The sequence below is a fragment of the Telopea speciosissima genome, chromosome 7, assembly GCF_018873765.1.
Source record: "Telopea speciosissima isolate NSW1024214 ecotype Mountain lineage chromosome 7, Tspe_v1, whole genome shotgun sequence".
NCBI lineage: Eukaryota > Viridiplantae > Streptophyta > Magnoliopsida > Proteales > Proteaceae > Telopea > Telopea speciosissima.
Genome location: NC_057922.1, coordinates 24,452,416 through 24,478,142, shown reverse-complemented (window position 1 = coordinate 24,478,142; position 25,727 = coordinate 24,452,416). Strand labels below are relative to the sequence as shown.

The 25,727-nt window shown below is 40.3% G+C and overlaps 3 protein-coding genes and 1 long non-coding RNA gene across 5 annotated transcripts in view; 3 read left to right on the top strand and 1 right to left on the bottom strand.

Moving 5' to 3' along the window:
• Positions 1-1,681, top strand: part of LOC122667619 (ubiquinone biosynthesis monooxygenase COQ6, mitochondrial) — a 47,799-nt gene extending 46,118 nt beyond the window's left edge. For both annotated transcript variants that reach the window (XM_043863969.1, XM_043863970.1), the window contains one exon: positions 1,233-1,681. In XM_043863969.1, the coding sequence (XP_043719904.1) occupies positions 1,233-1,448 (216 nt within the window). In that variant the 3' untranslated portion in view covers positions 1,449-1,681. The remainder of the gene's footprint in view (positions 1-1,232) is intronic.
• Positions 1,682-10,628: 8,947 nt separating this feature from the next.
• Positions 10,629-24,120, top strand: LOC122666576. The gene is made up of 3 exons (XR_006333681.1): positions 10,629-10,760; positions 21,685-21,701; positions 24,110-24,120. It is a non-coding gene; the product is annotated as an uncharacterized LOC122666576 (long non-coding RNA).
• LOC122666575 (F-box/kelch-repeat protein At3g24760-like) lies at positions 10,829-12,069 on the top strand. Its single transcript, XM_043862588.1, has one exon. It carries the CDS (start codon positions 10,862-10,864, stop codon positions 12,044-12,046), a length of 1,185 nt encoding a protein of 394 aa, XP_043718523.1. The 5' UTR covers positions 10,829-10,861; the 3' UTR covers positions 12,047-12,069.
• Positions 15,660-25,727, bottom strand: part of LOC122666574 (uncharacterized protein sll0005) — a 28,994-nt gene continuing 18,926 nt past the window's right edge. The window contains exons 11-13 of the mRNA XM_043862587.1: positions 19,196-19,519; positions 17,310-17,540; positions 15,660-15,919 (exon numbers count right to left, since the gene is read on the bottom strand). Of these exons, the coding sequence (XP_043718522.1) occupies positions 15,785-15,919; positions 17,310-17,540; positions 19,196-19,519 (690 nt within the window). The 3' untranslated portion in view covers positions 15,660-15,784. The remainder of the gene's footprint in view (positions 15,920-17,309; positions 17,541-19,195; positions 19,520-25,727) is intronic.

Here is a 25,727-nt window from a genome sequence, read left to right as displayed (position 1 = left end):
GATAAGTCATTTGATATTTGGCTGGAGACTAATTTCACTAGACTCCACAAGTAGTGCAATAAAGATGTGATGCAGTTGCATGTGCATGGCTTGACCGGAATGACCCGATCTAGAAACCCAGACCAAGCGAACAGTACACTAACCGAGCTTGTGGTCCAATAGGGGCTTGGTAGGAGATACATAGGAGTTCCTGTTTTAGTGTTAGTTTCCTAGTTGAGTTCTATATCTGTTTTAGAATGTAATTAGGAGTTTTTATCTTGGATTTGAGTTACCTTCACGGTTGTGGGGTTGTGAGTCAGTGACCAGGTTGGACTATCAATTCTCTCTTCTTCTCCATTCTTTTCTTCCATCTCCCTTTCGCTCTCGGGTACGACCCATCTCTTTCCTCTAATCTTTTCTCCATTTTGTAGTAATATCTTTTTTTTCTTTCAACGTTTCCCTGCTGCTATCAAACTGTCCGAACTGTGAAAGATTTGTTCGATCTCGCTCATGCCTCCTCCATTCACTTTCAAACTTAGGGGTTAGAGTTGCTACCTCTGGGTGACCCTACCTGCAGATTCCCAACCCAACACCCTGCTGGAACTGGGATTTTTGAACTGAAATTCAAGCCTTCTCTCTCTCCTTCCGCCAGATTCAATTTCAGGGAATTTATTTATTTTTTTAATTTGGATCTGTTAATACTTGAATCTCAGAGAGTTAGTAGTTGCAATTCAGTACCTAAAACCTTAGTTCGATTGGATTTCTTATGAGGGGGATTTCTCATTCAAAACAGCCTCTCCCTTCTGTTGGGCTGTGTTGTGAGGTTGAAGAAGATTTGTTCTTCTAATTCCTCATAAAGGAAGTAATTATTAAATTCACAAAAAAGCCACTGATTTTTAAGCTTGTTTCTGTTATATCCCATCTCAATATTAACTTCCAGAAGTGTCCCCTTTTCTGAAGAATTAATTCCTGATTTGTCCCCTATTCTGTTAACTTACTTTTAAGGGCCTGACTTGTCTCAACAATTACAGAACTTCGATTACCTTTAAATTTTGAGCCATTTAGCATTTGGGTGGGCCTATCCTGACCTATAACCAGGGTTTTGAATCCTGAGTTGCATTAAGATTCTAATCAGCACTCTGGCTAAAAGACATCTATCGACTTCAAGTTATACACTAGATTGATATTGGTGATCATTCTGCACCGTGTTCAAAGTACCAGTTGTGTTTATTTGGCATTATTTATTTATGCAGGTGTCTTTGTTAAAGAAGTATGAAGCAGAGAGAAAGCCAGCAAATATTATGATGACCGCGATCCTTGATGGTTTTCAGAAAGCATACTCTCTTGATTTGGGACCACTTAATATTTTACGAGCTGCTGCATTCCATGGTGCACAGTATATTGCACCAGTGAAAAGAAATATAATTGCATACGCTTCAGGTGAGCAGAAATGGCCACTATTCTCTTGAGACAACAGAAATAGCTAGCCTTGGATCTGGTAACTTGTTTTCATTGATCAGTATGATTAATTTTTGTAGTACGTTGTGAATATGAACAATATTCCCCTTTGTCGTCATTGTAATATAGAAATAACTGGTCAATTAGAAAAATGCAGAAAGCCAACTACAAATTTCTGTTGGAGCATATCCGTGTAGCCAATTGGTAAACTAGACAATCATATACTCTTTCAATTGCTTGAATTATGGTAAATTTAGGATAGGGTCGTGATACAGTAGTTTCCACATGTTGCTGTGATTCAAATTTCAGGGTTATGAAATTGTAAATGTTAATTACAGACTCTTTCAATTGCTTGAATTATGGCTTCTGAATCCTCTATAAGCCCTTTTACTGATTTCCACTTAGAGAATTTTTCCAGTGTAATATTAATTTCTGACCATTGCTCACCTTAGTCATAAGCATGATATTTCTCCCAATATTCACATAAGATACCCTTGTTTGTTGCTTTGCCCTTTCAAGATTCATCCCTTTTTATTGGAATGGGAATCGCTTGATCAACAAACTCACCATTATTCAAAGGTCCATAACCTTGGGGGAGGGGGTAGTAGACAAGGGCGTTTGGAGGGTGAGAATGAAATGATTGTCAGCTACATTGTAGAAAGAAATTCAGGTACTAAAAAAGACTCCAACAGGACCCAATTACTTGTTGACGAGAGAGCCAAGAGGGCAGGTTCGGTTTGGTTCGTCAGGTGAAATACTTTACACTTGGGGTTTGGACCTGATACTAGAAAGTATATGGTCCAATATATTCTGGTTTTTCCAACAAGCAGTGGCTAAGAATAAGATCCCTTGTGAGCTTTAAGAGTATATATAGGTCTGCTAATAGTGACCAGATAGTTATCCTATTGTTGAACGCTGAAGTTACACACTGCATAGGTTGTAGCTCTTCTTTTTCTTTTCCTGAAACAATTTTGTAAAACCTACAGTATGGTAACTGTTGTCAGGGTTGAAGTGGTTTTAGATATTAACACACAGGGGAGGTATCCATACACTACCTGCGTGTATTGGCATCTCACCCACCAAGCTAATAGGCTCATGGGAGGGAGTGCCTCATGATTTGTGAACAGGGGACTCCCATGGTTTGGGAGGAAAGAATGTCAGAGAGGAGAGACTGAGGAATTCGGCTCCTGTCCTACGAGCCCAACGCCCAGGAGTGCTAATGAGGCACCCAAAGGTGCTAGGCTGCTGGGTGTACCGGGATGCACGCTGGATCCAACGCAGGCACACATCCCCATGTGGCCAGAAGCCCAGCGCCGTTGAATGCCTCATTGGGCACTCCCTAGGCACTGGGCTCGCAGGAGAGGAACCCTATCTGAATGTGAGGGGGCATGAATTACCAGCAGTTTTTACATCATTTTTTCCTGAGAATATATATATATATATATTGGTGAGTTTTTGTATGCGTTATGCTTTATACAACCATACTTTCAAGTAAACCATACATATCAACAAGATGCAAACCTGAAACACCGAACCAGAAGAAGAAACCATAAATTAAGGAGCAAACAACCTAAATTAAGGAGCACGTATTTGTTGAAAGAACAATTTTGACATATAACACCAGAGCTTTCAGGCCTAATAAAGGGATGGGTAGATATGTAGCTAGATTGTGTTACCAAACGGTCCGAATTGAAATATGGAACATTAGGTGAGTCGCGCGTTGTTTGTTTGTTTAAACTAGTGAGTAACCTACCTACCAATATTTCACAGGAGAGTTAGTTATGATAGGGCTGACCTAGTACCCTTCTCCTTATTTTCCCCTACTGGTCCTGCTAACGCCTTCTAGAAGGAGATCATTTGTTTTTTTAAGAGAAAAAAAAATGATTTTGTTTAGCTAAAGCCCTAACACAACAGTATATTCCTATCGAAGGAACAAAAAACCTCACTCTTTATAGAATGATTTGGTATGGAAATCAGTGGATCCAATCCAACCAATCAAAAATCCAAAATTGAGTAGGCCCTACTGTGCACACATGGCCTCTGCTGCATCGCACGATGCGCACAGCAGCGCTCCAGTTACAGCAGCACATAAAAATTCGACTCACACTGTGTGCACATCAGCCTTTACTCGGGGAAAATTTTCAGCTCAAGTGCATATCGTCCCATGAATTACATAAAGGGAAATCGGCGTACATGCTAGCAGAATGTAATGGAATCTTGTACACTGGCATCATATTGACCGTAAGATGAAATCAAATGCATCTCAACTATTCGTTTCCGCTATTATGCATCAACCATGATCCATCGCCACTAAGCCCACGTCTACCCTCTTCCCTCTGGACCTTCCTCTCCCTCTCCCTTCCGTGACCGGTTCCAGCACTCTTCTCTCTCCCTTTCCCTCTCCATGCGCTCTCCTCAATCGCCGTTCCCAACCTCGACCCACACCACCCCTGCTCTACAAGTCCAGTGCCAATCCCTGTCTTCTACCCCTTCACACTGTTGTTTAGATAGTTGTTTCTTGGGTGCTGGGAGTGGACCAATTTGCTCTACCATATTGTGGTTTTTTTTTCCCAGCGAAAATGAGTGTTGTTGGTTTTGATTTGGTTCTCTCTCCGTATACCCACACCAATGAGGGTTTAGAGAATGGTATCATTCACATAGAGTCCACTTAATCAAAAGAAGGGAGAATGTCACCGTAGGTCTACAACTTATTATGTAAGAGGGCATATATTGGTGGAATCTGTACTCTATATACGTATGTGTTTTTTCCCATAAAATAAAGCTTTAGTAGTAACTAACCTAAGGGTCCTGATTTCGCTTACCACTGACTTAGAGCTGTTAGGCTTTAACCATGTATTTCAAAACTCACACACACTCACTCACTCTCTCTCTCTCTCTCTCTCTCTCTCTCTCTCTCTCTCTCTCTTTTGGGGTGTTAAATGGGAAGAAAAATACTTTTTTAACCAGTGTCTTACCCATGTAAGTAAGAGACTGTCTAAATGACACTTTTATCGGTGTATTTAGAAGTTTACATCTTTTAATTATCCTTTGTTTTATTCCTTAAGTTCTCAAAAATAATTTGAAAGAAACTTGTCATTATGTCATTATTAAAAGTTACCATTGTCATGCATATTTTTTTAATACACATGCGATATGACAATATTTATAGTCATTAGAAAGAGTTGTGTAATACTAAAACGATTAAAAGAGGTAAGATAACACATTATTTGACACTTTGAGGGATGTCAATAAAAATATCACTTTAAATAAACGGATTTTCTTATTGACATCCCTCGACCCTCAATGTGTCAAATAATTTGTAGTCTTATTTTCAAATAATACACCTAACGAAGCATTATTTATACACTCCCTCAATAAATGATACTCTTTTTTTTTAATATGTACCTATACTATTGGAGGAGGAGGGGGGGGGGGGGAGGAGAAGATGAGAACCAAAAGGCTTAAACCAAGACCTTCTGTTAAGGTGGCTTTTACACTCCACACTACTACCAACTTCACTAGACAGTTGTTCTCAAAATAAAAATTGCGATCTTTATAAATGATGCTTGATCCTCACTCTTACCCTTTCCATTAATTTAAAATGGAATAATAATCTCACCCCTACCCTGCAAATGAGAGCAGGGTAAGATAGGTAATTGGGGAAACAGGTACCCACTCCATACAGCATGGTTCTAAGTATCGGGATCGTATTGTCCGTATCGGGAGATACGTATTGGTTTTGCTAGTCGCCGATACTGATACCATGTCGATACCGTATCGGTAGCATGGTACGGACAAGGGGTAAAATGGTCAGAAAACTCAATTTTAAGAAAAATCAGGGATTTTTTTCACTGATACAGCCGATCCAGACCGACGCTATATCGATATCATATCGGTTTTGTGGGTCGCCGATACCCTTTCCGATACCATGTACTAAAACCATGCCATACAGTGTTCATCTAGCCTATTCCAGATAGTGATGGCCTGATGGGTTCCCCCCACCCTCCCCTCTCCTTTTTTATTTGAATTGATGCGACGATAGACTTTTAAAGTAGAGAATGTAGGGCCATGGCAACAAATATGGATACAGGGGTGACCACCTCACTCGCTCAGAGAATAAATGGAGGAAGGTTCAGAACCCACCAGGACAAAGATTGAAGTGTGTGCAGGTGTATGCAAGGCCCAGCGATTATTGTGAACCCATGAAGCAACATGAGAATGAAGATCTCATTTGTTAGCTTGGCAGCTTTCCTTAATATCTTCAACCATATATATATAAGTGGAAGACTTCTCTATGGGGTGAGCATGGCCCTTACGCATGCACGGGCCAATGGAAGTGTGCACGAAAGCATCAATAGAGCCGGTATTTCCGTCTTTTATGGGCTGAAGTTGTTATTTTTCTTCGGTCTATTTGGGTGTGGTGAACGGTACACTCCCTCACATAAAACATTTCTCCATATATTAACATCAGCCAACATCAGTCAAAACTCGAGGCCAGCTGCTCGTGCAAATGGTTTAAGGCTAGTGCACTGAAGCCTAGTCCCCCGGAGGTTTTGATATGTGGTTAATCTAGAGTTCTAGACCATGTTCTCTCTATCCTAAGGTCAGGATGGTCACATCACTATTATATATGGCACAAATAGGTATGTTAAACCAGGCATTTGGTTTTTTAGCTGCCAGACCATGGGATCTTTTCCTTAATTTTGTAATGGGAAGCAGTTTTCTGTACGGGAGTGTGGCCTACGCCAGCTCTCCCAATTGTCTATCTCTCTCCTCTTTAAAACAAGGGGGCAGAGGTGTCTTTTCACTTGGAGAGGAGAGAGATAGACTCGTGGGAGTGCTGGCATAGGCCACACTCCCGGACAGAGAACTTTTTCCCTTTTGTAATATACTGAAAAATTAATTGTGATATTATGAATAAAAAATGAATTAAAATAGTTGTCATATTTAATACATTGTTGAGATTTTTCCAAATATGTTGTTAAGTTAGTTACACAAATATCATTGGTATTTATTGCAAAACTTTTTATTTTGATTTTATCTTAATGGTAAGAGATCACTACTTGGTCATCTTGCCTCTGCATCAGCACTGGGGCAATGAAAGCACGCACAAGAGCATCAACACTGATGAGATTTTTTATCAGGCGGGACTGGGCAGTAAATTCGTGCACTCCTATGTCTGAGTGCAAGAACCACACAACCAAACAACGGTCTTTTTCCCTTATCTTAATTATTCTTCACTTCATTTTACTTTCATTCTAACATATAAGTGGTATTAACATGTCGAGGTTGCGAAATGAAATCACCACGGTGGTTGTAATTTAGGTTTTACTTGAACCGTAACACTTCAGATATCATAAGGTGAACAACATAGGAAGGTGAGGGAGAAAGGCATTGAAAAACAACTCTACTTCTAGTAAGCCATATAAAATAAATGGTTATTGCCGAGATGGAGATACGGTTAACATCAGCTTTATAAAAAATTTAAAGGGAGAATGTTCTCTATGCCGTAGCGCAGGCTGTGCCCAAGCATATGAGTCTATCATTCAGGGGACAGGGTGGTCATTGTGCACACCCTCATGTGCCTGGGCGCAGCCAGCGCTGCGGTACAGAGAACAGCGCCCCCAAATTGAAAATATATGCATTGGGCTAAAGACTCATAGTAATCAAGAAGATCTGAGAAGAGGGTAGATCCACTGTGACAGAATTAGTACGACATACAATCTATCTTAAATAGTGGTAAGAATTTGGTACAGACCTTTCCAAAAAAGAGAAATAGATGGAGAAGCAGAGCAAGAAAAGATTATTCTTCTTGCTCCTTCCAATCATATCAGAGTTGAATGAGAGTAGATGTGTCAAAAAAGCCCGGCTAGGACCTGGGTTAAGCGTTTTAGCCTGCAGAACGATCCTAGGTTGAGGCCAGCCTGGTCCAATCCAATCTTATGTATAATAAGGGTCGATGTTGTCGGGGGTGTAGGCTGCGGATGGATACATGAGATTGGTATTTCTGCCATTCAAGGGGGCGGGGCGATCATTTCACCCACTCCCGTGTGTTTGGGCGCAGCCTACGCCTCTGGCATAGAGAACATTTGTCCATACAATAAATATCTTATATCATTATAGGCCAAATGTTCTCTGTGCAGCAGCGTAAGCTGCACCCAGACACATGAGGGTGGGCGGAATGACCACCCTTCCCCCCTAAATCGGCAGCCCATGTGTCTGGGCCTAGCCTACGCTGCTGCACAGAGAACTTCCGCCCATTATTATATTAACATGTACAATGTCATTTTTTATGAGCATTTCTTGTGGGGGAGTGTAAAAACCACACGTGCACAACAATCAATGAGAACACGCACACTGACATCTTGCGGGTGGGATTTTCACCTTTCATGTGATTGAACGATCATTTCGTCCCCCCACTCTGCCTAGGAGTGGCCTGCAACCCCCCTCCCCCTCCCCCTCCCCCTCCCCTTCACACACATATCATTTACCATAGACCTATTTTTTTAATCACCCCACCGACATCCTTTTTTTAATCACACCATCCACAGCTATGTTTACTTTTTCTGTTTTTTTAATGTACATTGTTGACTCTCAAAGTTTGAGAATGAGCGGGTGCTGTTACCCTAAAAAACAAAGAATGAGCTTCTTAATAATTGCATCCCTCCAACACTCTCTTCTCATATACATTCTATGAATATTTCTGATTTTGAGGATAAGTGGTGGTGTATAAAAGCTAAAAATGGTACCTTTACCACTAAACTAACTGGTCATGCACTAACATCAATTTCTAATAATTTTTCTGCTATTGCATTTACTTGGTGGAAGTTCTTTTGGAAGATTCAGATTCACCCAAAATTTAAGTTCTTCTTCTAGCGTTTGCTAAATGCAGGAATTCCTACCAAGGCTACTCTAGAAATGGATCCAGATTGACTCCTCATGTGCTTTTTGTGGAAATGGTGTTGAATCCTCATGGCATCTTTTTCTATCTTGTGATTGGGTTAAACACATCTGGGTGGCAGGACCTTTGGGGTTAAGAACTTATTCTTTGGATTTTGATAATCTTAAAACTTTATGTTTGTTTTTTTATTCTAATCTCAGGTCGGATAAACAACTAGTCTCTTGGGTTTTTGGTGTAATTTTCATAACATGTTATTTTATCTGGACAGTTAGAAACAAGGTGGTGATCGCCTCAGAGAAGGCCGATCCAATGTGGGTAATTAATTGTATCCACAAATGGATCACTGATCAGAACTTGCTGCCTCCCTCTTTTTCGTCCCTAGATGTAATTGAAAACAATGAAGATATCTCGCTTAGTACTTTCTATTTTAATTTACCTATGCTCAATCTTCCTGTTTTAATCTGTGCAGGACGCTATATTTCTGGACTAAACATTGCAGGATGGTCCTATTTCATTTTGATAGATGGCAGAATTAAGTTTTTTGATACAGGGAATCTTCACAATTCGGAAGAGATAACAACATTTCTTTTTGCGATCCGCAAAGGATTTCACCATGCTGCCTGCATTGGGTTGAAGATTAAAGAAATTTGGTGTGATAACAAGCTCATTACTGATACTCTTCCATCTCCAACCAAATGCTCATGGCCGTGGAACTTGTTTAAAGACTTTCTATATATATCTGACCACACCCAGAATGTAAATTTTACTAAGGATGGTAATCAGTTTTGTCTAACTATAGCTAGGAACATGGCTAGGAATGCTTGCTTCAACAACTCTCTAACCTTCTCAAGTTTTTAATCTATTTGCTCTTTTTTTCCATCAAAAAAAAAAAGAATGAGCGGGTGATCTCTCTCTCTCTCTCTCTCTTAAATGGCAATATACAAAGGCTCTCAGGGTCAATCAGGGCGAATCCAGCCTAACCCAAGCTGGATTGGGCTGAACCCAACAAGGCTGGGCCTGGGCTATATTAAGAGACCTTAGGTTGGGCTGGAATTTAAAAAAAAAATCAGGCACAACCTAACCTATTAATACCCCTAGATGCTAGTGATACTTGAAGATCCTAAACCTACGATTGTAAATGGATAATTGAAAATCCGAATTCGATCCGCATCCATATCCATTTAGGGGCATCTGTATTCAATTAGAGATATCCGGAAAAACATCCGAATACTCCGATAAAAATCCGAATCCGAATACTTAATTATAAAAAATTAAGTAAATAATGATCTTGAGGGTTTTTGAAGATTCAACAGGTTCTAGAATATGAGGAGAAGAGAATCATGATCTAAAACTATGGATTGAGAGTGAATTGTATCCGCTAGGGGGAAGAAGGTTCGGGTTACACAAAGCAGAGGTGTAAACGGATGGTCGAAAATCCGAATTCGATCCGCATCCGAATCCATCCGAATCCTTTTAGAGGTATCCGTATTCGACTAGGAAATATCCGAATCCGATTACATCCGATCCGTATCCGAGCCGAATCCAATCCTTTTACAGGCCTACCTAAACCCTTGTCTACATAAGGAAAAAAATTTTTGTCAGGTTCCCTGCTCCGTCCGGTTGTACGGTTCCTCTCATAGGGGGGCCGAAAATGACAACTTAACCACATCCGGGCAATGTGTTCGGGCAAAGGATGAGGTTGTCATTTTCGCCCCCTATGAGAGGAACCAGACAACTATACCGGGCAGGGAACCGGAGAGGATAATGATCCCTACATAAGGGTAATGGACCCATCGTGTGGATTGAATCTTTTCAAACGTAACATCAATTTGGATCAGTATCCTCTCCAATTCCTTGCCCGGTACAATGGTCCAATTCCTTTCATAAGAAAACGAAAATGACGACTTAACCTCACTCGACATGCAAGCTCTGCATGGACGTATGGAGTTGGTGGTAGAGGGTGTGATATATACCAATCGTAATCAGGATTCTAATCCAATGGTTAAAAAGAAACCATTTCCTCTAAAAAACAAAAATGCCCTTGTGAAACGTGTCAATTTCCTACTGATGAGTTGGAGTGGCTTATAATTAAAAGCATTCCTAACGACACGCCTCCCTCGGGGTTTCTCAACTCTCTCACAAAAGTATAAAATTTTCTACCTCACCTCTGGCCTCCCTCCCTTTCTTTATCCTCCGATATGGGACCTTTCGTCAACGGAACCCACCAACCATGCCCGACCTTACACATACATATACAGTAGCTACTCTCCCCTGACCTCATAAACCCCCCTCTCCCCACCTCACATATCTCAATCCTCAACCAAACCTACCCTGAAACCAACCAAATTTTGGATGGTTACTGTAATGGATTAGTTGAATCAACTGATACCCTATCAACCTCTTCTTTTTTAGGTTTTGATTTGTTCTTTTTTTCTGGGTTTGTTTGATTTTTATCTATCAATCACAGATTCCTGGATTCCTGATTCTTGATTTTTTATTCTGATTCTCTTCCAGTAACCAATAATGGAAGAAAACGATGCCCCCCCCGCTTGTTCGGTCCAATATGATTGGATTTCCCTGGGTTCAGACTTAACAGACCTGATCCTCTCCTACCTTCCTATACGATCCATCGTCAGAGCTAGCGCTGTCTGCAAGCTCTGGCGCTCCATCGTCACCTGCCCATCATTCTCCACCCGGGTCTCCTTGGCCAAGAAGCCCTGGTTCTTCCTCTTTGGTCAAAACAGTATCTTCATCAAGAACAACCAGGCCTTCGCCTTCGACCCAGAAGCCAACGAATGGATCCGCCTCCCTTCCAGCCTCTGCCCCAGTCCTTGTCAAGAAGAATCCTTCCTTGGCTCCGGTGGTTTCTTCTTCACCACCACCTCTTCCACTACTTCTCGCTTCAGCTACTCCCCTATCCTCTGCGGTTTATGGCGTGAGACCTCGCCGCTCAGGTTCTCTCGTTGTAATCCCCTCGTTGGTGTCTTCGACGACGAGTCTGGTATCTCTCGGTTCATCGTCGTCGGTGGAGTCAGATTCATTGGTGGCCTTGTCGACATCGAGGACCGCTTGGCCGTCGAGATCTACGATCCTAGGATCGACACCTGGGAGCTTTGCCCTCCATTACCGGCGGATTTCAGATCTGGAAACTCGTCTCAGTGGCTCACATCTGCTCTATTCAAAGGCAAATTCTTCGTCTTTGGCATCTACTCCTGTTTCATTTCCTCCTTCGATCTGAAGTTTCATTTATGGAGCGAAGTGCAGACGCTGAGGCCACCTGGGGTGATGTTCTCGTTTTTGCTGGCTTGCACGGACCAGCTTGTCCTCGCGGGTCTCTGCAACACCCCAAGAGCCCCATCGTTTAATCTGTGGAGGGTCGATGAGGAGACTATGGAGTTCAGTGAGATTGCGATCATGCCTCAGGACTTGCTGAATTGCTTGTTTGATAGTGATGAGGACGAGAAATTTGCAAGCTTGAAGTGTGTGGGATTGGGGAATTTGATCTATGTGTTCAATGAAGAGCATCACAAGATATACCCAGCTTGTGTTTGTGAAATTAACAGCAACTCGAATAAATGCATCTGGAGAAAGTTACCAGATTTGCCGGCACCGGTGAATCGGTTTCACAAGGTCATTAGCTTCTGTTCTCAGATTCCGCTTCACAGTGTTCTCAGGGATGAAGAGGACGGAGAAGAGATGCTAGGCTGAGCTAAGAAAATTGGGTGGCTCTCTTCCTGTATCATCCAAAGAGGCCATTAGTAACCTTTAAGAAAGTTGAAGCATTTGTATTCTGAAAATAAATAGAAATTAGAATCAGCTTTAAGCTTTAATTTCCTTTCATTTGTATTATAAATGTAGGGATTATTAAGCAATTCTTTCCACAGGGTATCTTTTGCCAACATTCCTTGTGGACGAAATTGTAAGATATAACCTCCATTCCTCCCTCCCTCTGCAATTTGTATTTAGCTTTGTTTGTTATGGTTTTGGGTTTCTGTACTATTTCATGTTTCTATGGTTCCAAAAAACCGTGAAAATTTCCTGGAGTTCACTTGCTTGGAGCAGTGTGTATGATTTTGCAGAGGTATATAATACCGGAAGTGTTCTTCATATAATTTAATAAGGTGAAATGAAGAAATTTTCTCGAATTTTTCCAACAAAGATTGGTTTAATTAGGATTAAATCCGCTTAGCAAGTAGTGTCTTCAATAGTGAGTTGCTGAGTTTTATAAAACCAACCCCTCCCCCACCCCCACCCCCACCTCCCATTGATTCAGAATCGTTCCGGAAACCCCTTAAATCTAAGTAGGCAATATTAGTGCTAACCAAATGGAGCTTACATGCATTATAGAAAACCTAATTACCAAATGGGCAGAAGATCGTTGTGAGGCTGCATGGCCCCTGCACCAGTGCGAAGGGGCATCGATAAAGGATTTTTTTATTTCATGGGGGTAGTGTTAATTTTACGTACTCCTGTTTGGGTGCAGATTCTACTCAACTTGGCAGGGATCTTTTTAGCCAAATTATACAAGACGAGGCTAGACTTACGGTCTTCATATTTAAACAATGGGGACGGGTTTGCTGTGGGGCTCGCAATCAGACATCCTAAAAGCTCAAAAATAATGTGAAAGTATAAAACCATCATTGTTTTACACATTTTTATTTTATTTTATGTGAAATGATAGTATTTATCTTTATTGAAAAAAAAGTGTTATACTAGAAGGGTAGAAAATGATGTTTGCAAATCATACAAGCAAATCATACAAGTGTCAATAAGAAATTTCATTTTACAAATAAATATAAGACCTACACTATTAATGTGGTCCTAGTATGCCCTACTTTTAACATGGTTTCTCATTTTGGCTAGCTTCAAGCTTCCAAGCATATAAGCCCCATTTTATTAGATCGATGAACTTAACTATTATAGTAGTTTGGAGCCCCCAATCAGGTAAGCTTACCCCTAAAAAAGGGTGAAGCTTCCAGCATATAAGCCCCATTTTACTAGATCGATGAACTCAACTATTATAGTAGTTTGGAAATTACAAATCCCCAGTCAGGTAAACTTACCCCCAAAAAAAGGGAGAATGTTCTCTGTATCGCAGCGCAGGCTGCGTCCTGACACATGGGCCTGTCACTCAGGGAGCAAGGTGGTCATTACGCCCACCCCCATGTGCCTAAGCGCAGCCTGCTGTGCATAACAAAGAACAGCACCCCAAAAAATATTACAAGGCTATGGGCCTTCGGTATAAGGCTCCAATGATCGAGAAAATCAACCCTACACCTTAATCCTATGGGTCTGCAGATCCACTTTCTTGGTCTATGAGAAGTTTTGCTAAGCTCACAGGTCAATCACAGTTCCATCTATAGTATGAACACATCTTAAGGAATTGGGGAACCCTTCCTGGTGAAGTGGTAAGACAAATGAGATTAAATAAAAGTTTTGCTACGCTCACAGGTCAATCCTACCAAAAAAAAAAAAAAAAAAAAAAAGCTCACAGGTCAATCACAGTTCCATCTATTGTATGAACACATCTTAAGGAATTGGAGAACCCTGCCTGGTGAAGTGGTAAGACAAATGAGATTAAATAAAAGTAAATTATTTCTGAGATGTGATTGGGCTGTGAAGTCAACATTTTTCAATAATCATTAGGTTTTAACTACTGAATTATAATGGACTTGTACAATAAACGGATGCCAAGTGGAGATACAGACGAGCCCATTGAATGAAATAAGGTAAAAGGTGTTCTGAAATTTCAAAGAAAATGTTGACTAAAACAAGTCCTCTCTATCAATGAATAAGAAGACATGTTACACTTTGTTGCAGATCAGCCCCTCTAAGAAAAAAAAGGCTGTTTCCGTTCTGAAATCCTACATTGGAAGCAAATGTCTTTATTTTTCCTTGAAATAAGTAAATTGGAACCCAGCTTTATACTCGCTTTATGGTGGGAGAGAAGAAATAAATAGAGAGACGTCTGGCTTATTTGGGAGGTAACCGGTCTCTCTCAAGATAAACTCAAGAATAATTAAAGATTTCAAAGTTTATCTTTCTTCCATTCATTATTCATTATAAATGAGAGTTACAAATAATTAAAACTTCTCAACCCAATATTAGAGTAACTTCCCACTAAGACTATGGCCATCAATATAGGACTCGAATCGCAAATCAGAACCGATCTAAACCAATAGGAACTGAAACCAAACCACCTAATTACTTATTGGGACTGATTTGGTCCTAGTGATATACTATTAATTTGGGCTGATTCTGGTCCGGGGCTCCCAACGGTTCAAAAATCGATAGTTAATTAAGGATTCGGCAACACCGAAACCATTGAAACCAGATAATATGTAAACAAATCGAATGGAAAATTAAAAATCTAAAACCCTAACCTATTAATAGTATTACATTGCTTGGGACTTTTAAGTGCCATTCTTTTGTTGTTCTTTAAGTCATCAGTGTATGAGTTGAGTTTGAAATGGAAATCATAAACCCTTAAAGTTATCTCCTTATTTATATATACATCAATGTCTTTATTTAAGGCTCTACACAACTATATCTATGTATGATGAAGCTTCCATTTCCTAGAAAAACTTTCATTGTCCTTGTTTTGGATTCAATAATGTTTGGAACTGATTAGGGACTGGAACCAAGCCACCCATTAGTTAACAGTCCTGGATCTCAGATTTAGATCCAGTAAGCTTATTAGTTGGTTATGGTCTTGATACCTTAGAGCTGGAACCGCTAATGATCCATACCAATAGCCCAGAACCGGACCAATTGACACCCCTAACTAAGACTCAATAACTACTATTAAGACTCATCTCACATACAATATTGAATATCTAATTATTAAATAATAATAAAATAACAATATAATACTCTCATATCTTAATTATAAAATAATTATATAATAATTTTATATTTGAATAGCTCTCTAAAAAGAATGGTTTGTTATGTGCCTAGTGGAACCCACTCTAGTGTATGACATTAGATTAGACCAGCCTAATATGGGATAAGTTAAAAGGCTTGATTTAATGCATTCCATCAGCTCTGGAGCTTTTGATGTATCGATCAAGTATCTAACATTTGATATCGAGTAACGAAAATGGCTATCTAAGAGAGAACTACTTGGAATAGAATGAAAGCCATCAAGACATGGCTACCTACCGCCAGGCAAAAACCCTAGAGTTTGTAACTACTTCCTTTAATAGGCTAATATGAAATGGAAGGCAAAAGATTGAATCCCTTGCTTCGTCCGTAAAGCATATTCTCTCTCTCTTCCTCTCTCTTTTTTATTTAATTTTTTATATTACTTTGCACATACGTATATGTACATGAGGTCAACTTTTGACCCCTCCCCTAGCCAAGCAGGTGGGGGGTTCTTTTATTCTCGTTTCAGGTCATTTAAATACCATTACAAGCACACCTAATTAGCTTCAAGAGTAAAAGCCATTACGAAAATGCATCCCGAATTATGCGTGCAAAAACCCGTGAAGATAACCGACTGAGCACCTCAGGGAGAACTCTTGCAGAGATGCCTGGCAACACGGGAAGAAGCTCTTGAACAACCTGCGCAAAGTCCACACCCTGCCAATACAAAATAGAAGATTAAGGATACTACTTTGATGAGAAAAGTTGATTACTTGAATAATCATCCACCTTACTGCATAAAAATTATGAGCCAAAGACAGAAAAATAGATTTTACATCTTTATTTATTTTCTGAGATGAGTACATACAGCATCAAACGAAAAAATGGCTAAAATCTTTCCCTAAAGGTTTGATAATCTAAACCAAATGGTGCAATATTATCTAATAATCGATCTAATAGTAAGGTTTTCAAAGAGAAAAGAAATGCATAAGCTTAAGAGATGGCATTGCAGAATCAATAATAATATAATAATAAAAAAAGGTGTACCCAGTGCATGAGGCTCCCGCCACTGCGGGGGTCTGGGAAGGGTCATTGTACGCAGCCTTAATCCCCCCTTCTTTTGGGGAGAGGCTGTTTCCCGACTCGAACCCACGACCACTAGGTCGCTACGGAGCAACCTTATCGTTGCGCCGAGGTCCACCCTCTATTGCAGAACAAATAATACTGGAAATTGTTCTTTCATATTTCCCAAGTAGATACTAAATTAATATCGAAGATATCCTCCCAATGAAAGTATTTACATTAGTCCAAGCCAAGTCAAAAACTGAATTTCCTTGAAGATGCAGTCTAAGATTGTGTTTGATATGCATTCTAGGCCAAATTTGCATTTTTGGACGATAAAAACAACTATTTTTATCATCAAAGACTGCGAAATCGACCTAGAATGCATTCCAAGAATGCATACAAACGCACCTAAATTTCCTATTGACAAATCTGAGTTAAAATGGAGAATGACATAATACTAATTCTTTTTTGTTCAACATGCACAACACCAGAACCGCAAGAATAAGGACATTGAATAGAGCAATATCTTTAATGAAATACAAAATTTCCAACATTTTTCAACTCTCTATCAAAAGATCAAATTCAACAGTAAATAAAATGCATAAGAGCAGCAGAAAACACAGACAATATTTTAGATTTAGAACAAAACTACCATCTAATTTGAATGAGAGGAGCCTAAAATTTATTGATGACAAATGACAATAACAACCTAGTACAAATACAAGTTTTCCAGCAAACATAAAAGTTAGGCTGACAGAGTTTTCAGGCAATTCATGTATACAATTAGGAGAGAGAAGGCCATCCAAACTGATTTCAAGTTCTTACTAGTAACAGAAACAGTAACAATAACAGATCATTGAGTTCCAGTATAGCCATATTTGATGTGCTAACATGTATCTACGGGACTTCTACACATTAAAAAAGCACTTGAACAGGGTACAGAAACTTGCAGAGATAAAATGAAAAATTTAATAACAATGAAATAAGAAAGGGAACTTTTTTCTCCCTCATATGATTGTATGGGTATAAAATTTACAAATACCTGATCCAGTGTTTTTGAATATAAAGTTCCAGCTGTTAGGAATTTGACAACCTTTTGAACATTGTTCAATATAACTCTGTCCTCATCTGTGATAGTAGGTATAAGTCCTGCAGGCTTAAATGGCCCAAATGCAGGAACCATGGTAAAAATTGGGGCTGAATTTCCAATTCCTAAGGTTGCCATTATTTGTACCAATTGCTCTCTTGAAACCGCATCAATTCCCTTCACAATCTGCTTTACATGAAGCCAAAGCCAAAAGTTAAAAGATTTCATGTGCCCCAAATCTTTTTTTTTTTTTTTTTTTTTTGATAAGTATGTGCTCCAAATCTATTGTATCAATAATGCGGGTATACACAGTCGGGATTTGTTACCAGTAGACAGAGACAAGTACTATTGCACTAATATTTAGAACACAGAGCATTCAATCATAAAAATTGACGTGGAGTCCTGGGTAATAGAATCAAATGTGCTAATTACAGATATTAAGTGATGGAACTTAATGGATCATAACTGAAAATTCTGAAAGGCGAAAACATACGATACAGTATATAGAGAAATTGTTAAAAAATATAAATCCAGGGACAACGAACACTTATTATATGTGCTATGTGCTTATGTATCCAAGGTTCTGAATTCGCTTTCATATGGATTTTGTGTCCAAGTAATTCATGGAATTTTTCAAGTCCATACAAATCCCAGAGTACCTGAGAAAAGGATGGGAGTTTTTTTTATAAAAATCCAGAAGCACAAGAATTAGCACCATTACACATCTAGAAACCATTAAAAAAGTAAATGTCATGCTCATTTGGAAGACTAAGCTTCCACACAAATTAGGGGTCTGCAGCTGTGATACATCCCTTCTGAAAAAAAAAAGCATCAAAAAATACATCAATGTAAATTTTTATGTTCGGCTCAAGACTTTTCTGTATTGTACATCTAATAGTCCATGGTACACCTATATCTTGAGGACATTTTAGTTGTTTACATGAACAAGAGAACCTAGACCAACAGAACTGTAATCAAATCCTATTTAACCTTCATCACACCATCAAAATGCTGGGAAATTTGTTCATTTTGTAGGGTCAATGGATCCACCAGATGTGGTGGGAAAACAACAAACTCTCCCTGGACGTGATATTCAATGGATCCTATTTATCCATCACATCATTGATGCTAGAGCGTTTCGGTTATTTTGTTTGTATTAGAGACGAAGTTGACGTCCCCAGTAACTGACAAACCCCTACTAAGCCAACATGTCTTTGATTCCATCGCATCTTTTAACACTATCATGATGTTGATATTTTTGTCAGTTGGATAATTTTTCATGGTCATTTGCCCATGATGTCTCCTTCATAGGCAAACCTTTTCGAGGCTATTTTGGTCTTGTAGGGTAAGTGGAACCCCCAAGATGTCCAACATATAGGCAAACTTCCCTAGACAAACATAATCTTAGTTGCATCCCATTTTAATGTCCATTATACCATCAACATGACCCCCCGGGAAGATCAACTTGGTCTTTCAATTTAAGTGGACCTTATTGATGCGTCCGGTACAATCCGCATAGTATAACATATTTTATTAGTATCTTTGGAAAAAAGGTTCCAAATTAGTCTTTTTCACATAGAATCCTTGTCAACATGAATTTCAGTATAAGTAGTCATAAGGACTCTCTAAACTTAACTCTTTCTTTTTTTTTTTTTTTGGGCATTAGAACTGTGGAAATTTGGTCGAAGTAAACCAAAAAGTACTGAAGTAGAGAAAATTTCACCCAAAATTTCTAAATGCTGCAAAGATTATGAAAACAATCAGGTCCTAACTTCACACAACAATATTATAAACCTACGAAAATGGTACATTATCCAGTACTCTTTAGTCTTTAGAAGTACCTCATCCAGCAGAAACTCTCGGAAAAAGTTCCCCTTGTCAGACAGCAGAAAGGCCAAGGCTGCTCTTGTCTTAATTGGCTGCTTCGGCTGCGAGGTAGTAGGTAGAAATCCAGGAAGGAAATATCCTGTTTGACTTTGTAAAAGGCCCAGATCAGCCATATCCCCATTCAAGTCCTCCCCACCTCCACTTTTAGCTGCAGTTATGAAATTCTCAAAAGCTTGCATGACATCAATAAATCTTTCAGCATCAAAAACTCCAGCTTTTCCATATATTGTGTAACGTAAGGCATTCCTCAGACGCGGCGATTCATCTGTTAGGAGTCTCTGATGTTGAAAGAACAACATATTAAGATAATTATTATGATGTGAACAGGTTGTTATCATACAACAAGTAAGACCAAGTGGGCAATATTTCACTGAACCGGCCGATAAGCGCATATGCACTGGCACATCACTAATTATTCCCAAGAAGAGGAACACAGCTGGAACAGAAAAACTGTGTTCCAGAACATCTAAAACAGCATCCAAGTACCAAACTATAGTACAAATGAAAAGATAAAGTTGCTTCTCAACATTGTACACACGTGTACAGAAACATGCAAAAATATGTTTAATGCAAAGGTTCAGAAGAAAAATATCCAAGATCAGAGTATGAAAGAATTATTCATCCACTAAATTATTGAAAACATGAAGTCACACCACAACAACAACAACTAAGCCTTATCCCAACTAAATGGGGATAAGGCTACATGGATCCTTGCAAAGACAAAAATAATAAGAAAAAAGAAAAAGGAAAGAGTACAGCAGCATCAATAACAAATCATCAAAAACCCATCTAAGTGGGGTAGGGCTACATGGATCTTAGCCCTCCAAACAGTTCTGTTCGAAGTCATACTTGGGATAAGGCCTAAACTATACATATCTTTCCATACTACTTCTCCTAGGGTCATTTTAGGCCTGCCCCTAGCTCTTTTAGCTCCTTCAATCAGAACCAAATCACTCTTCCGTACCGGTGCATCCCAAGGCCTACATTGAACATGGCCGTGCCACCTCAAACAACTTTCGCGGAGCTTATCCTGAATCGGGGTGACTCCCAAGTCAGCTCTAATCTGGTCATTCTTTAATTTATCCTTCTTAGTTTTGCCACACATCCATCTCAACATCCTCATCTCTACTACACATAGATGACGCTTCTTAACTGCCCAACATTCCACCCCATACATCATAGCCGGCCGTACGACCGTCCTATAGAATTTTCCTTTAAGCTTTAAAGGAATACGCCGATCATACAGTACTCCAGACGCACCTCTCCACTTCAACCATCCTAACTAAATTCTTTGAACAACATCATCTTCTATGTCCCCTTCCTTGTTTATGAAAGAGCCAAGATATCTCCCTCTTCAATATTGACCACTTCTTTAACTGTCATCATGCGACTTAAGTCACACACCATATACTCCGTCTTTGTTCTACTTAACCTAAGACCTTTGGATTCCAAAGTTGATCTCCACAATTGCAGCTTGGCGTTAATCCCTGCTTTAGTCTCATCTACCAACACAATATCGTCAGCAAAAAGCATACACTAGGGAACCTCGTCCTGTATGTTTCTGGTTAACTCATCCATGATCAGCGCAAACAGAGAAGGGCTTAAGGCCGAACCTTGATGTAGCCCAATAGTAATTGGGAATTCACTGCCTTGGTCCCTATAGTTCTTATGCTAATCACCACACCATCATACATATCTTTTATTATGTCCATATATTTACATGGCATTCTTCTCTTCTCTAGTATATGCCAGATTAGCTCTCTAGGGACTCTGTTGTAGGTTTTTTCTAGGTCAATAAAGACCATATGGAGATCCTTCTTGCTCTCTCTAAACCTTTCCATGAGTCTCTTAAGTATATAGCATCCATCGTGGCTCTTCCTGACACAAAGCCAAATTGGCTCCCTGATATAGTAGTTTTCTTTCTCAGGTGGGCTTCAATAACCTTCTCCCATACCTTCATTGTATGGCTCATAAGTTTTATACCTCTATAGTTATTGCAGTCCTGAATATCCCCTTTATTTTTGTAAATCGGGACCACACTGCTTCTCCACCACTCATTTGGCATTTTCTTTGCGCTCAGTACTTATTAAACAACTTAGTTAGCCAGGTTAAACCACATAACCCTAGGCTCTTCCACACTTCTATTGGGATTCCATTTGGGCTTGGTGCTTTGCCTACTTTCAGCTTTCTTAAGCTTCTTTTACTTCAGAAACCCTAATTTTACGTATGTATCTACAACAAGTGGTGCCTTGGTGGGTAATATCACCCTCAAGGGGAGCTATAACTTGAGAAGTCGCCATTCAACAGGCTGTAGAAATACCTCATCCATCTCTCCGTAATGTCCTCCTCCTTATTAGTACCCTACTATTTTCAGATTTAATACATCTAAAATGGTCGAAATCTCTACTCTTCTTTTCCCTTACTTTAGCTATCTTATAGATAGCTTTTTCCCCTTCCTTTGTTTTCAGGTTGTTATAAAAATCATCAGTTTCTTCTTTCGTCAAATAGAATTCGGGAGTCAGCTTAGAAGTCTTCATCTTACCCTTCTTTGATTCATTGTCGTGCAAATCGTTGGTTAAAGATCAACTTCCTTTATCTAAGACTTAAATAGTGTCAATAAGAGAAACCCTCTCAAGAACGGAACAACTTGGGAGAGAACTCTTTCTTTGAAGCATATTTCCTCACCCTTATTTTCCCCACAATCTTCTTAGCTTCATTTTTGGCGAAAATATACCTTTTAAGATCCTCGCCTTCTTTAGCCCTTTGCCAGGTCTTAAAACTAGCTTTCTTAGACTTTATGGCTGCTTGGACCTCGTCATCCCACCACCAGGTCTCTCTAGGGACACGGCATGTACCTTTCGATTCTCCTAGAACCTCCTCAGCAACCCTCTTAATACAAACCGCCATCTAATTCCACATCGTATTAGTGTCGCCTTCAAAGTCCCACTTCCCTTGTTTGCCCACTTTATCGGTAAAAGAATTCAAGACTTCTCCTTTTAAGCTCCACCGCCTTATCATAGGGCAAATAGGCTCTCCTCTCTTACAATTCTACGTAATGAGGCACGTATCTAGGACCACCAATCTATGTTGAGTGGTTAGGCTCTCCCTAGCAGGTCACTTCATTGGAAGCCGATCACCATTCCACCATATCATTTATCAAGCTATCACTCACCAAACAAGGGAGACTTCAAGGAAACATCGAGATTTACCTAATGGATAATGGATTCCTCATTTTCAAGTTCTCTGACCATCATGATAAGCTTCAAGCTCTGGAAGGAGAACCATGGCAAGTTGGTCAAAAAATTATTTTTCTCCGTTAATGGAACCGGCAACTCCAGCAACTCCAGCTGCATCATGTTGATCTAAACGCCATCCCCCTTTTGATCTTGTTCCCTGGTCTTCCCCTCCACTTCGGGTGCTCTGAAGGCCTCGGCATCGTTGGCTTTGTCCTTGGGACCCCTCTCTACATGAGGAAAGACCGATAGGCCTTCACCCACATTAACATTGACGTCTCTACTGATGAAGCCTTACCAACATCCATCAAGATTCAGGATGGTCATACACTATCGGGTGGAGTGTCCTCCTAACTGTCTGGTCTGCAAACTTTTCGGCCATGACTCTCATTTATGCTCTCCCAAGCCAGTTGAAGGTGTGGCCACTGATGATCCCATGGCTCCCATCGCTTCTGCCACTCCAATGATCTTGAAACACAGCTTCACAATCTACCGGATGTAGATCGAAATATGAAGAAAAAGAGGGCCAAATACTGTTCACGTTACTGTTCATGTGAACAGTGCCACAGCCCCATATTTGCCTTGGTGAGAATATTATTAGAAGATTTTGTAGGGCCCAAGATCAGATTGCATGGTGCTTTATGCGTGGGGATTTAGAAGTTTAGTTTAGTTTCTAATTTCAGATTTAGAAAGTAGGCTTAAGTTTCTATTTTTAATTAGACTTAGATTTTATTTTATAGTTTCTATTTTGAACCTTGCAACTTAAAGTTTCTATTTTAATTTCATTACTTGTAACTTTAGTCCCACCCTTATAACGGGCTTTCTAATTTTTTGTTTCTATTTTGGAGCTCAATCCTTGGGCCTTTATATTGTAACCTGCCCATTGAGGCACTCCACGATTTTATGAATTAATGAAGTTGCTTAGATTGCTTTGTGCAAGTTTTGATTATCCTGTTGTGAGGATGAAGGGCAGGGAGCCTTGCTGGTGAGAGCCGAAACCCATGAAAGGCTGAGAGAGCCGAATCTCCTTATCCCTTTTCCCTTCTTCTCCTATCTTCTCTTCTTATCCCCATCAAATCCCTTGTGTCGCTGTTATATTGTGATTACTGCAACTGCCGTGAAGATCCTTGAAGGCTCCAATCATCTCCAATCAATTCCAAAGGCTGCTGTTGCTATTACCCATTGATTGAAGACTGCTGCTACTCCCTGCGATTTGATTTAATGCTGCAGCTTCTGTCTTTCATATCTCCACATCCAGTGATCAGAACAGGCTAAGAATTGGAGGAGTTCTTCACTACTGTTGGGGCTCCACTCGATCCCAATTCCAGCCCCTTCTGTTGGCTGGATTTCTCTGCAGGTCATCACCTTCTAATTCTGAGTCCTACCTTCTATTTTCAAGACCAACTCAGGTCTTCACTTCTGACCATCAGAACTGAACCAAACTTGCAGCAAAGCCTCATCTCATCAAGGCTGATACTCGATCCACCATGGAGCCCAAGCCCAATGCTGGTTTGCACGATATTCCATAACCTTCTAATTTTGCAGTTTTTAGCCGACAGAATTGCCTGAAATTTGGAGTGTAGCATCCCTTCACCTCCATCTTCATTCGACCTAAGTTTGACACTGTTCTACAAGCTGGTTTGATCTCTACCTCCTAAGTTACTAATTCTGGTTTTATTGCTATTATGATGTTCTGCTGCAACCTGTCATCGATCCTACTGTAGAGTGGTTTTTAGTTGAATCCCTTCTACATTACTACCCCTCTCCTGTGGATGCGCCTCCTGGTCAGGGCTCTATCCCTCCACCTGGTCTCCGCCTACCCAGTCGTGGTCGGGTAAGGAACCATCGTTGGAGAAGACAATGGATCAGAGAGAAACCGACCTCAGGTTCTCCAATTGGGAAATCTCCTGATAATGCAGAATCAACCTCAAACCAGGGAAGAACCAGTGGGATATCAATTGCAACAGGATCAAGAAAATAGGTAAACAAAATCATATTAAAAAAAAAATCCTCTTCTCTATTACATATGAAAGAAGAAAATAAAAAGATAGGATAGTGGTTTGAGTCTCTCACTCTCACCTAGGCAGCTCACCTCGAGGTCTCTCACCTCACACTGGGAAAATTATCCTCTCAGGTTCTTTGCCCGGTACAGTTCCCTAGTGCCTCCAATAAGAGGGGGGTAGACCCCACCCGAGCAGTGTGTTCGGACAGGGGGTAAGGTGGTCATTTCCGCCCCCCTATGAAAGGAGCCGGACGAACTGTACCGGGCAGGGAACCTGAGAGGATAAAGATCCCCTCACACTGTCTCTCACAGTTACATGGTTAACAACCACACTCTTTTTTTCATCTTATCGTTCTTTTTCTGAAACCCCCTTTCCCTCTTCTTATAGTATGCAAGAGAAAAAAGAAATTAAAAACTTCCTAATTCTAACACAGGTTGTATAATAACATGATTACAATAAGACTTAAATAACAACTTAAATTAGACCACACCCCTATAATTTAATGAGATCCTCCACGTAAGGTAAAATATTATCTTGAAGATAAACCTCATTAAATCTTGCCAAATCTGTCTTCAACTGGGCCCACAAGTGCTGTCCTCTTATAATAAATATCTTACATGTGACCGGTAACAATCAGTTCCCATCCTGCAACCTGATCAAGGCAATGTTCTGTCGTCCCTACCGCTGGTCCATAACCCTACAAGGACTGACGGTAGCATCGATCCTTCATCTCTGCAAGGTGATGTCGTCACTGCACCCCGAGGATTTGCCAGCGCCTAACCTTCATCCAATCTCTCCTCCTCTGCCAGATGATGTCGAAACCCTAAGTTTTCGTTTCCATCAGGAGGACTCTGCCATGACCTGTGAAACATTCGTCCTTGGCTCCATCGTCCATCACGCCTCCAACCGTCTCTTGCCCCCAAAGCCAAAATCGAATTAAAAGACTAATAGTACCACTGTAACTCCCCTCCTCCCTCTTTTACCCCGCCATTCTTCTGCCCTTGGGGTGGGGCCCATCCCTAACCTATCTCACCATAGTCCTAGCCAGCCCGTGAGACCTTCTGGCCCTCTTTCCAGGTCGAGCCCTTCCCACCTAACTCATCGTACATCTGGGACATCTAAACCTTCTCAGGCCCATCAGCTGAACACGAGATTGGGACACCTTATCCCATCCTCTAGAACCCATTACGCCAACCCCACTAGACTGGACCACCTCAAAACCATCACCCTAATACCCCCACCTCTCCCCA